The 12,072-nt window shown below is 36.8% G+C and overlaps 2 protein-coding genes across 9 annotated transcripts in view; both read right to left on the bottom strand.

Annotated features, from left to right (window-relative positions):
* CMYA5 (cardiomyopathy associated 5) overlaps nt 1-3,331 on the bottom strand; it is a 114,375-nt gene extending 111,044 nt beyond the window's left edge. The window contains exon 1 of the mRNA XM_089909058.1: nt 126-3,331. Within this exon, the coding sequence (XP_089765184.1) occupies nt 126-274 (149 nt within the window). The 5' untranslated portion in view covers nt 275-3,331. The remainder of the gene's footprint in view (nt 1-125) is intronic.
* A 95-nt stretch (nt 3,332-3,426) lies between these two features.
* Nucleotides 3,427-12,072, bottom strand: part of TENT2 (terminal nucleotidyltransferase 2) — a 58,322-nt gene continuing 49,676 nt past the window's right edge. For all 8 annotated transcript variants that reach the window (XM_089909059.1, XM_022593979.3, XM_089909061.1 and 5 more), the window contains 3 exons: nt 8,702-8,793; nt 6,438-6,517; nt 3,427-4,847 (listed from right to left, as the gene is read on the bottom strand). In XM_089909059.1, coding sequence (XP_089765185.1) covers nt 4,773-4,847; nt 6,438-6,517; nt 8,702-8,793 — 247 coding nt within the window. In that variant the 3' untranslated portion in view covers nt 3,427-4,772. The remainder of the gene's footprint in view (nt 4,848-6,437; nt 6,518-8,701; nt 8,794-12,072) is intronic.

Raw genomic sequence — 12,072 nt, 5'->3', positions numbered from 1 at the left:
TTAAAAAGAGGGAAAGGAAGGGTGCGGCGTTTCCCCCGCGCAGCACCCGCCCAGCCTCGCTGCCGCCCTCCCGGCCCGGGCGGCGCGCGTCTGGCTGCGGGCCCGGAGCGAGGGGCCCACGCTACCTGGCGTCCGGCTCCGACTCCGACTCCGCGGCCGTCTCGTCCTCCTCGCCCCCCGACTCCTCCTCAGTGTCCAGCCCCCGGGTCACCTCCTCGTCCGCGTCGGAGCCCAGGGCGCTGTCCGCGGCGTGGCTGCTCTCGCTGCTAGCCATCGCGCCTCTCCCGGGCCGGAGCTGGAGCCGGAACCGCCCGCGCAGCGCCTGGTGTTCTCCCTCTGACGGCGCCTCCGGCCCGGCGCGGCCCTGCCCTGTCCCGGCGGGGCGGCTCGGGTTCCCTCCCGGGGGCGGGCGAGCCCCGCGACTTTAAATAGAAAGCGTCAGAAAGTTTCACCACCGAGCTTCTGGGGCCGGGGCTCAGCGTCTCCTGTTCCCTGCGCATCTAACTTCCCGCAGCCCTCCCCGCCCCAATTTAGGCGGGTCCCTGGCGGGCCCTTTGGGCAACTGGAGAGCACCACTCCGAGGGGCGCAGGCTCCTGCTGCATCCGGGAGTTGGGAGGAGGAAAGGCACACAGCCCCCCTGCTTCTCTTCCCTCTAGAGTGGGTTTGGTAGGCTTCAGGTTTGGAGCAGAACTGAGCTACTCGATGGGCCCTTACCCCAACCAAATAACTCCTCCCTTTTACAGAGCAGAACACTTACTACTAGTTCAGGCACTCGTAATTTCCCCCTCACAACTCTGCTGTGGTAGGTTTAACTAAGATGCTGGTTTTATAAATGAGAAAACAGGCTCAGAAGAGCTTGGGTACCCAGCTTGCTCAAGGTCTCCTTTTGCTAGCAAAGTGACCCAATGGAAAACAAAGTCTGCCCATTTCAAAAGCCCAGTTTTGAACCATTGTTCAGTATTGGCTCCTTTTATATTTGCAAATCAATATTGTGTATTCTCTTCCTCAGTGACCCCTGGATTATTCAGCCAGGAAACTTTTATCTCCACAAATCTTAAAACTTTGAAGAGGAATAATTTCCCTACATTGGCCAAAGTCTGTTTTGTCTGAAATTCAACCCAAAGTCCCAGATCATGCCATGCCCATGTTTAAGAGCCCTCAATGGCTTCCCACTGTTCTAGGACTAAAGCACAAGGTCCTTGGGAAGATAAATGCTAACAACCCACATCTTAGCTATCTGGTCTTGTCTTTGGAAGTCAGGAGTTCTAACATTTGCCAAGTCACACCACTGTGCCTTTATGTACACAATTCCTTCCACCTGAAACGTTCTTCCCGTCTTTATTTACCTGGGTACTCATCATTCAAGATCACACCTTTCTCTGAAATCCCCAGCTTAAGTTCAATAACACTGTTTTAGGTTCCCACATTATCCTATATTCAAATTATGTTTGTGTCTCTTTCCCCAGCAGACTGACTGAAAGTTTATCTTTGTCCCACTATCCCCATCTCATACAAGCACAGAAGCTTAGCAAAGTACTTAGCACATAGTAGGTGCTTAATGAATGGTCCCTGCACTGAAGAGAACAGGCCTGCTATGTACAACAGGTAGAGATATCTTCACAATACATAAAGATCTTTTTTTTCATAAGAATGATTTTGTGGCTAGAAGAGCTAACACTGATTTTTAATTACAGCAAATTCTATTCACAGAGTTGTTAAATATGATAAATGTAAATTAGGTAGTATTCCCCAGTTACAGTTATCCCTAGCTCATATGTGTGCATTGTCTGTGGGCAAAGAACCGCAGGTAGTTGAGGTACAGTACAGAAGCATCAGCTGGGGGGCATGAGAGGGAAGACAATAGTCCAGGGTTCACTAAACCAGGTGTAACATCAGCAGTATGCATTCTCTTACAGCAGGTTGGCTTTTGCATTAGTAATCCCAAGTGTCTGCTCATTAGGACAAAAAGGAATCAACTGCAGCTGTGGGATCTATTAAACACTAATCAAAACTACAGGTGGGCTTCCCTGGTGGCGCAGTGGTTGAGAGTCCGCCTGCCAATGCAGGGGACGTGTGTCCGTGCCCTGGACTGGGAGGATTCCACATGCCGCGGAGCGGCTGGGCCCGTGAGCCATGGCCGCTGAGCCTGCGCGTCCGGAGCCTGTGCTCCGCAACGGGAGAGGCCACAACAGTGAGAGGCCCGCGTATCACACACACACAAAAAAAACTACAGGTATATTCCCTCCATTTAACTCAAAATTTCTTAGGAACACTAACTATAGTCAACAAGATTTGTGAAGATCTTAGCTCAAACCAATCCAAAATTTAGAACTGCAGTACAGATTGCACATTTTAAACTTTCTAACACTACTTTCCTGAGTAACAACATAGAAATGGCCAGATCAATACAAATAGAAAAGAATGTATTATTCACAACACAATTAAATAATTCATGTTGAAAATAATTTAAAAGCCTAAAAATTCTCTCAGGGCTTCCCTGGTGGCGCAGTGGTTGAGAGTCTGCCTGCCGATGCAGGGGACACGGGTTCGTGCCCCGGTCCGGGAAGATCCCACATGCCACGGGGTGGCTGGGCCCGTGAGACATAGCCGCTGAGCCTGCGCGTCCGGAGCCTGTGCTCTGCAACGGGAGAGGCCACAACAGTGAGAGGCCTGCGTACTGCAAAAAAAAAAAAATTCTCTCATATATTGATAGACCACTTATCTGACATATTTAGCAGTCACAAAGTGCATAATCTTAGGTTTCAGTCTATTGATTTACAACTGGGTGTAAATTTATTAACTTCTTATCTGTTATAGCGATATGGCTGAAAAGCAGCAGCAGTGAGATAGGGGGCCTGGTGGTCATTGAAAGCTGAGAAAACAGTGGCATGAAGGAGTCCATAGTAAATTCTGGGGCTTTACTAGGAAATGTCATAATACTGTAGAGGCAGAATGCCCCAGACACTTACCCATGTCTGACAGCTACACAGTGTTACTGTGGAGTACTATGGCTATTATTTATTGTTTATAATTATTACCTGGAGTCATTACTAGAATATTAATTATACTCAACACATTCTGATAAAGAAGAGTTGCATATTGTAAATTACATTTTAGGGAAATTTCCAAGAAAAAGAACTAGTATATAAAGCTTAATTGCTTCAAAAGCATTAATCATCAGTAAACTGAAAAATTCACCTGTGTGGAAAGCTTCATTCCTAATAATGCCAGAGAAATAGGGCGTTGATGTGGCTAGTTGGCTTAAAGATGAATGAACTTGATTCCAAGATTCTCTGCATAATCTAAATAATTACACACAATAACTGGATTCGGTTCAGCTCCAGATGATAACTACAGCCTCAATCTCATCTCAGAAGTAAAGACTTTCACAGAAGAAAGAAAAAAAAAAAAGCAAAAAACACATCGACAATTTCCATATATAAACTTTATTCCATTTGATCATACAAAAATTTAAACTTAAAGAAAAAAATGAAAATATGCACCTTTTATGAGTCAAAAAGCAAAAGTCTTGTTAGCATTTGAATTGGTCTGCAAAAAAACCAAATACATTAGAGGTACAAACTGTGCTACAGCAGGTCTAAAAGAAGTTGTACACAGTCCTTTTGAAAAAGTTAAAACTGTTTTTAAGATTATTTATATTTAAATTTACAGGCACTGACCAATTTACAAATATTTACATAAACCAAAAACGACCTTAATAAACACTGTAGCATTTTTAGCAGCCACCACTATTTCTTCTTGTGGAAAAGATATCTTTACAAACATTAAGCTTTTATTTATAATAATGTTATGTCTTATCTAGAACATTTTATAGTGGCTTACTGCCTAAAAATTCCAGTTTAGATTACAATCCTATAATTATACACAGAAAAAACTCTGATACTATCAATAGGATATAATCTCAACTTTGATCTTTCAGTTTCTGTTGCTTCATGTCACAGGAAAAATAAAAGCAGGAAAACGGGAAGTAAAACAAAAGTGCAAATTGCACTAAGCTATCATAAAGCACAGAGGACTTAACCTTTTCAAAATGTCTACACTGAACTGATTCTTCAAAACAATTCCCTAACTGCTGTACAATACAGAGTTAGTGCTCATATTATTACAGTGCAAAATGTAGTTGTTTCAACACAAAATTTAAAGCAATCACAAGTACACCAAAAGCATGTGAGGTACTAATGAAATGCTAATATCGACACAAAGCCTCAGTTTATCCTGATGAGTCAGGTGAGGACTTAAGGCAATTGTCCAGTATTCCATGCCTCTGCAGTGATTTCACTGAAATAAAAGATTTCATTTTGCTTCAAGTAACTGAATAACTGACTCGAATCTTCACTTCACTAGAACAGACTCAGGCAACAAACCATCTACCGAAGGTGATACTTTTAAGTATGTATACATCAGACCCTTTCCAACAGTCCACACATCTCTTCAGTATTAGTATGTGGTACAATTAATTACAGTTATAGCAAAAAACTTTTATTTGATAATTCTCAAAAAAATATTTTATTTGATCTCCTGAAAATTCATGCCATAATATTACTAATTATCAATGTAAACATTTTCAAAAATACATCTTTAAATCAAAGGGTTTTATTAGGAAATGTCATAATAAAATATGCATATATAAGTATGTCCTCTTAAGAATAAAACATGAAAACAAGAAGAACAATTAAAAAGAAACCATGATGAAGGTAAACAAAATGCATTATGATGTTACTACTGTTCTTTATTAAGAAATAGAGGCCAGTTATCTTTTCAGGACAGCAGTTCTTAACGGTAGTATACTGTTCAAATCTCGTTTGTTTTTCAATCTGTGCCATGACTGGAAGAGAAAGAAAAATCATTCTTAAAACCTAAAATATATGTGGAACAAAAGGCTGAAAGGAGAGTTACTAGAATGTTAACAGTGATTTCTCAAGGCAGTAAAATTTGGGATGACTTTTTTGTGTCTGTGTTTTTATATCTCAAGTTTTTAACACAGTAAAAGTATTGTTTCTGTCATCAGAAAGATGTTATTTAAAAACTTTACACCTGTGTAGTTCCAATTCATTAATAAAGAAATGAGCACATAGGTGGTACAAAAAGATGCAACTGACAATATTAACATTTATTCACCGATTTAGATAATGTCATTTAAAACAGCAAAGTAATTAATACAAAACCTTTGGGTTTGAGAGGGTAAGGAAAGATTACTTCAATTATTTGATTAACTATTTTGTATCTAGAAAGCTCTTCCAATTAAAAACTATTTATAAAGAGAGAGTAAATCTATAATAAAGCACCTTATACAATACCTCTAGACAAGAAGAGTGAAAAGAATTTTTAAGAGAAAAAAGAAACTGAAATTCTTGTTCATAAGCTAAAAATCTGGCCCACTACCAAAAAATGTGGCTGCAGATCTTTGCAGTTTGTTCTTACTTCAGTTGTTCAACTGACTAAAAGTACTGGTTTTATAGCTAAACAATCATAAATGAAAGCTCACCCATCAGTAAGAACAGCAATGTAGAAATGCTATTTTTGAGTTCTCAATTTAATCTGATAGAGAAAAACATTCCCTCTTGGATACTTGTTTTGCCCTACAGAATTCCATTTCATTTTAAATTTTCTATTCTGGTTGACAAACTGAGAGGGCCTAATTTGAAGGACAGCCTGTAAACATGATACACTTGCATTTTTAATAATCATCAAAATAAAGTCCACTTTGATGTCTTGGTAATGAAAAAATATGCCTCTAAAATGATCTTCACAAGTTCCTTGATCTTTTTATTCTATGAAGTATTCTCTCCTATATGTCTCATAATATTACTATACATATTTCTATCAATGTGTTTCTACTCTGTATTGTTGAATAACTTGAAGCTAGGAATCAAACCTAGCAAAATCACTGATGAAAAAATTCATACTGTGGACTAGAGAGCTAAGGAATAAACTACAGTTTACATATATATGACTTTATATATATAAAATGTGTGTGCACACAAACACATACATTTTGTGTAACTTCTCAGAATATAAACAAAGATAAAATGGAGCTCTAGTTCCTTGTTACAGGGGGTATATAGAAGAAAAAAATGGAACAGACATGGCTTTCTTCTAAGGCTATGTTTCTTCCCCAATATTTTAAGGAGGGAAAGGAGTCCTTTAGGTTTTATTCATTCATTTTGAGAGCTTAATAAGCTCACTGTGAAAATGCTTATTTCCACAAAGTGAAAGCCATGTGAGTAAAAGCGGAGTCAGATCTCTCTGAAGGAGTATTTCTAAATTCAAGTAATAAATTCCCTATTGTGCCACATTAATTGCTTCACAACACAGGAACCAGAGCTGTTCTTTCCTATTACCTATATGTTTTTTTTAATTTTCAAAGCACACTAGTGCACTAATGCTTCTAGAGTTAATCTGATGCATTGTTTACCTTTAAAAATTGATCCTTGATCATGTCAAACTTCTGCTTTTCATGCACAGCTCTGGCTGTATTTGTTCCATCAAAAGGTTCTACAATGTTAAATGCACATATAAACAAGAAATTATTAAAATGAGAACTTCAGTTTTTTATTTGGTTGAATTATATGAAATTGCCAATATTTGACAGTTTCTGACCTACACAGTAGCAATTGCATGTGGTTTAGCCTAACATCAGATTTATGTGTGTAATAAATAGTTTTATAATAGCTATGAGCTGTCTAACAAGGTAGATAAAATTCAAGTGAGAAGATGTCTAAAAGTGAAGTAAACAGCATAGGTATATTAAGTCTAAATCATAAAAATAGGTAAGATTTCTGAAGAATCATAGAGTCAAGAACCTACTGTGAGGTACTTCCCTGGTGGTGCAGTGGTTAAGAATCCGCCTGCCAATGCAGGGGACACAGGTTCGAGCCCTGGTCTGGGAAGATCCCATATGCCACGGAGCAGCTAGGCCTGTGTGCCACAACTACTGAGCCTGTGCTCTAGAGCCCGCAAGCCACAACTACTGAAGCCCATGCACGTAGAGCCTGTGCTCTGCAGCAAGAGAAGCCACCGCAATGAGAAGCCCATGCACTGCAACGAAGAGTAGCCCCTGCTCGTCACAACTAGAGAAAGCCCGCACACAGCAATGAAGACCCAAGGCAGCCATAAATAATAAAAAACCACTGATTTGTCTAGTAGGAGAAAGGTCAATGCCTTTGAAAGAAGAGGTTTAATACCAGGGAGGATGGAAGACAGTGCAGAGAATTATGGTGTGACTAAATGGCTTAAAAAAAATGCAATGAGAACGGTAACTTGTATTAGAAATTTGGCAGTGAAAGACAGAAAAACAGGATAGAGAAAAAAGTGGACAAGACAGGAAGAGAACAAAATAAGAGATTTTATGTGTGTGTCTCCAATATTACTTTCCATGTCTCTACCCTCACCCCACTCACCCTTCACCCACAAAATAAGAGAGAAGAGTTCATATATAGAGACAAAGAAACTGATTCTATATAAGAGAATAAGGAAACTGAAGATAATAGTGAGAAACGAAGGATAACTAAAGGCATCAGGAGTGAGATGGGAGCTGAAATAATGCCAGCAGTAGGTTAAAATTACTAGAGTTGAAGAATTTTGGCATAAAAAAGAGGAAAAAAAGTACTCAGAAAAGCCAGTAGGATCAAGTCAAGAGTATTTTTCAAGGATGAGAAGACCTATGTATGCTGTAAAGCTGAAAGAGAGAGACTAGCGAGAAAGAGAATGAAGTTGCTAGAATGAGGGGAAAGACCTCAAAAAAGGTGTGAAAGAATAGGAAATTTGATGGAGATGTTAATTTTAGATTTGTCATATAATCAGGCACGTAATTTTAAAAACTCCTTTTGCTTATTTTTTTATTGCTCAGAAAGGCTATTTCAAAAAACTTTGTCACAGTACTTTTCAAAATAAAATAACGCCATATGCCAAACTATCAGATCACAGTGCGTAGCACTTTACAACTGTATTTAATATTCAAAAGAACCAAGTAACTAAAATAACATACACACACTGTGCAATTTAGCAAATGAAACACCAAAGCAGGAGATTCAATTTCACATTTATAAACTCTTAAGATGTTGCATTATAATTCAAGATTAAAATACTCTAAATCTGATGTTTTCCTGCAAATACCAAATCTCAACCCTTTATGTTACCTCAAGATTTACAAAAGTCATCAACTTGGCATCTGTGAGAACAATATTGCCTCTTGAAGTCAGTTTCCACTGACTTAAAGAAATATTCAACTACATGTAAATTAATTTTAGAGAACAGACTATCTGCAGGCCATTTAATTTTTAAAGGAAAATCAATTTAATATTCATAAAAATCTAGCTTGTATTAATTATCAATATTTAAGTATAAAAGAACTAATTTTATTTCAAAGAATCATTTTCTTCTACCTGTAAGTCACGAAACTAAATTTCAACCAACTACAAGCATGAGAGGTGCGTGAAGACTGCTCAAATCCTACTGACTGGAAAGATTCGACACCTAAATTCGTGTTTATTATTTTACAACTAAAGAATTTTAAATTATTTTTTTAATTAAAATCTTACGATTAAAAGACTTATAAACCACTTCAGAACATAAATGTATTACTTTTAGATGAAATATAAGCTGAAAGTATTCAAGTAATTCTCTCAGTACCATGATGATAGTTGGATAGGAAATAGAGAGTAGTTGTGGGAAAGCTACCTTCTACACAGATGTATTTATTTCTCCACTCAATACCATCAGGCCTGGGAATGGCTTTGGCTTCACGAACTGAAATCATCTGACTGTTCCAGCTATCAAAAGAAAAACATTAATCATGTTAACTATTTTCTTAACTTCCCTTTTATTATTTTTATTATATCAGTAGTTAAGCCTACTCTGATCTTCTCATAGAACTGGAATTTGCTTCAACCCTCTGCACCTCGATCCCCATTTCCCCTTCTCTACTTCGTTTGTCTCCACAGCACTTACGTTCTAACAATTTGCTTATTTATTATGTTATTGTGTGTCACCCCTAAATAGAATGAAAGCTCCAAGATGCTGAGCTATTTGTGTATTTTTTTTTTACTCTTCACCTAGTTGCTTAGTATAAACTAGGTATTCAATACATATTTTTTGAATAAATGAAGTAATATGAAAAATAAGATGTAAGTAAGCAAAAAAACTATGTTCCTTGTTAACACCCCAGTAAGAAGTTTTTATTTGGTAAGAGAGAGGTAATCTTGTGTTGTTTTCTGGCATCATTAAATAATTTCTGTTCAGGTGCACCTCTACCGATATGATTTATGGTAGAAAAATTTTTAATTTTCCAGTAGAAGCAAGAAGATGCTGTTTTAAGAAAAAAAAATACTCTATGAAAACATACCATTATTGCTGTATATCAGACGTAAATGTTAACAGTGAAGTTTTATTCAAGTAAAACAATTTTATCAGCATGCTTGAAGGTAAACTGTCCCGTCTTTAGTATATCCTAACCTTACACTGTTCTTTTAAATTTATAATAATTTTGTACAAGTTCAAATTATAATAATTTTATACAAGCACAATTTTCCTTTTTTCAAAAACATTTTAAAAACACATAACCACTCAGCTTGTATTCAATAGAAAAATGAGTTTGGGGTATAGCTGATATCTTTTTTTTCAGCTGTATTTAGCTTTCTCCATCATTTCAGTAGGAGAAAGACCATGGTTTGGGACATTCCAAATGTAACACTTGTCCTACTCTGTCTCTATTTATTAGAGAATCCATAAGGATATAATCGTGGGTCCAGTATGGCATTTGTTTCTGGAAAATTGACTAATTTCTATGTAAAACATGCAAGAAAATATTGCATCTTGTGAAGTTTGATAACTGAAAAGAATCCTCAAAGTATGATTTTCTATTTTTTCTTACCAAGAATACAGTTTAGAAATAGTTTGCAAAGACAGCTTTAAGTTCTTTAAAAGACATATCAGAATTTATGTTTTTTAAAAATAAGTGGGTTGTCAAAAAGAAATACTTAGGATTGGTTACAGTAAGACGTTTTAGATCCATCATGTGCAGCAGCTCTGTTAGTTTGGACTCCAAACAGAAAAGAAGTACACTGCTCTACTGGTCCAAGTGTGTTACCAAAATTTTCTTAAAAATAACAATGTAAAGGGGAGAGTTATATAACCACATTGCTGACCCACACAAAATTACAGTAGAATTACACTTTGTGCTACTTCACTTTATACCGCATAAGACAAATTTCACTAATAAAATGAACTTTTTCCTGAGACTACTTGTTTCTAATTTCAACTTATAGGACAGTGGAATCTGCAGTAGAATTAAAATAGGAAATATTATGTTAAAAGGGGGTGGACTGATTTTTTTCTCTCAGACAAGTTTAAAATATTGAAATACTGTATCCTGCTGTTAAACTAAAACTTTTACTTTCTTAAATCAAAGGAACTCTCTTCACCACTATATTTCTATTAAATTCAATCCTGAATTTATATTACATGCCAGTATTTGATTCTAAACTGGATCACAGAAACATATGTGACACATCCATATTCACTTTTTCATCACTAACCAGATAGTGTTTAATCTTCAACCTATAAACAATCCAAACAATTCAGTTATTTAAATGACTGTATCATTTGAAGTACTTCATAGAGGAATTAAAAAAGAATATTTGAACCACTACTATTTGGACTGATTCAATCTACTGCATTTTTGAAGAACTTTCAAATATTTGAAATTATTAAATATTTCATATCATAAACATGATACATAACTTATATACTACTTTTAATCTTAGAGGTGAATTTAAATGTAGAATTCAAATGGTAATTTAGAAATATTTTCCCTACACATTTCCTTCTTTAAAACAGGCTCTAAACTAAGCCTTTTATCATACCATATTTCTCTACCATAATTTGCTTGCCATGTGAAAATCTGTCATTGTCACTCAATAATTAAAGTATAAAATAAGATACAATCTATAAAAGAGGGATGTTTCAGAAAAGACGAGAACAACAGATATGGGGCTTAATCTAAAACAGATCTGATAATGTATGATAATCTTTTGAATATAAAACAGATTTCTGACTATATTGGTAAGATGCTTGCTTTTTTTCTTCAGTAATGATAATGAGCTGGTACTCATTTATTAATTCTCTTCTAGCCATTCTTTTTGTAACAAAGTATTTTGAGACAATTGATTAAATTGGAAATGCAGACTTCAACAACATTACAAAGAAAAATTTAAGTCTAATAAAGACAAAATTATGTGTCTGATACCACATGGCTGCATATATGCTAAGACTAGTCAAAGTAAGTGAAAAAATTGTATATTTTTATTCTATTACTAAGGGCTGGGAAGCAAATAATCAAACAAACAAACACTTAGTTAGGGATTTCAAATCTTGTAAACAGAGAAAAAGCTTGACTCTAATCCTGGAGTTTTGTTTTGTTTTGACTGGCTCCTCTTCTGCCTGACCCTTTAAATGCTGGTGTCTATCAGGACTTTGTCTTTTTCAATCTTTTTCAAATGCTAGAGCACCCATCCGGGCTTCAGTGCTCTGATGTTTCTTTCCCAAATCATCTTCTCCAGCTACTAAGCCCCACGCCAAAATTTACAAGTAACTATTGGAAACTGCCACCTAGATATCATGTAGGCAACACTGTGCCCATTTTCAAGACTGAATTTAATATGTCCTGTCCATGGTCAATTATTAAAATCACTCCCTTGCATATCCCTCAACTCTCTTACCTGCTCTTGCTGCACTGAACTTACTTGGCTGATACAACTATAATTAAATCTTTGTTTACTCCAATCCTTTCCCAAGCAGCTAAACAGCGCTGGAGAAAAAATGCAACCATATTGACCTTTCCGTTTATGATCACTTTAAATTCATGATGTCTTAGCTCAAAATGATCCTAAATGCCACTACCCACCAATCATACTATATTTCCATAGTTAATTCACTCCTTTACTCTTCTACGTGACAATTCATACCTTCTCCTCACTTCTCAAATCTACTCCCTCACAATCCTTCCTGGCTGATGTCCATGCTTCATTTCACTAAAAAAACTAGAACAATCA

Source organism: Delphinapterus leucas, chromosome 3 (assembly GCF_059928025.1).
Source record: "Delphinapterus leucas isolate spDelLeu-1000000601 "Yukka" chromosome 3, BTC_Dleu_Yukka2, whole genome shotgun sequence".
Taxonomy (NCBI): Eukaryota; Metazoa; Chordata; class Mammalia; order Artiodactyla; family Monodontidae; genus Delphinapterus; species Delphinapterus leucas.
This window is presented reverse-complemented; position numbering and strand designations above follow the sequence as displayed.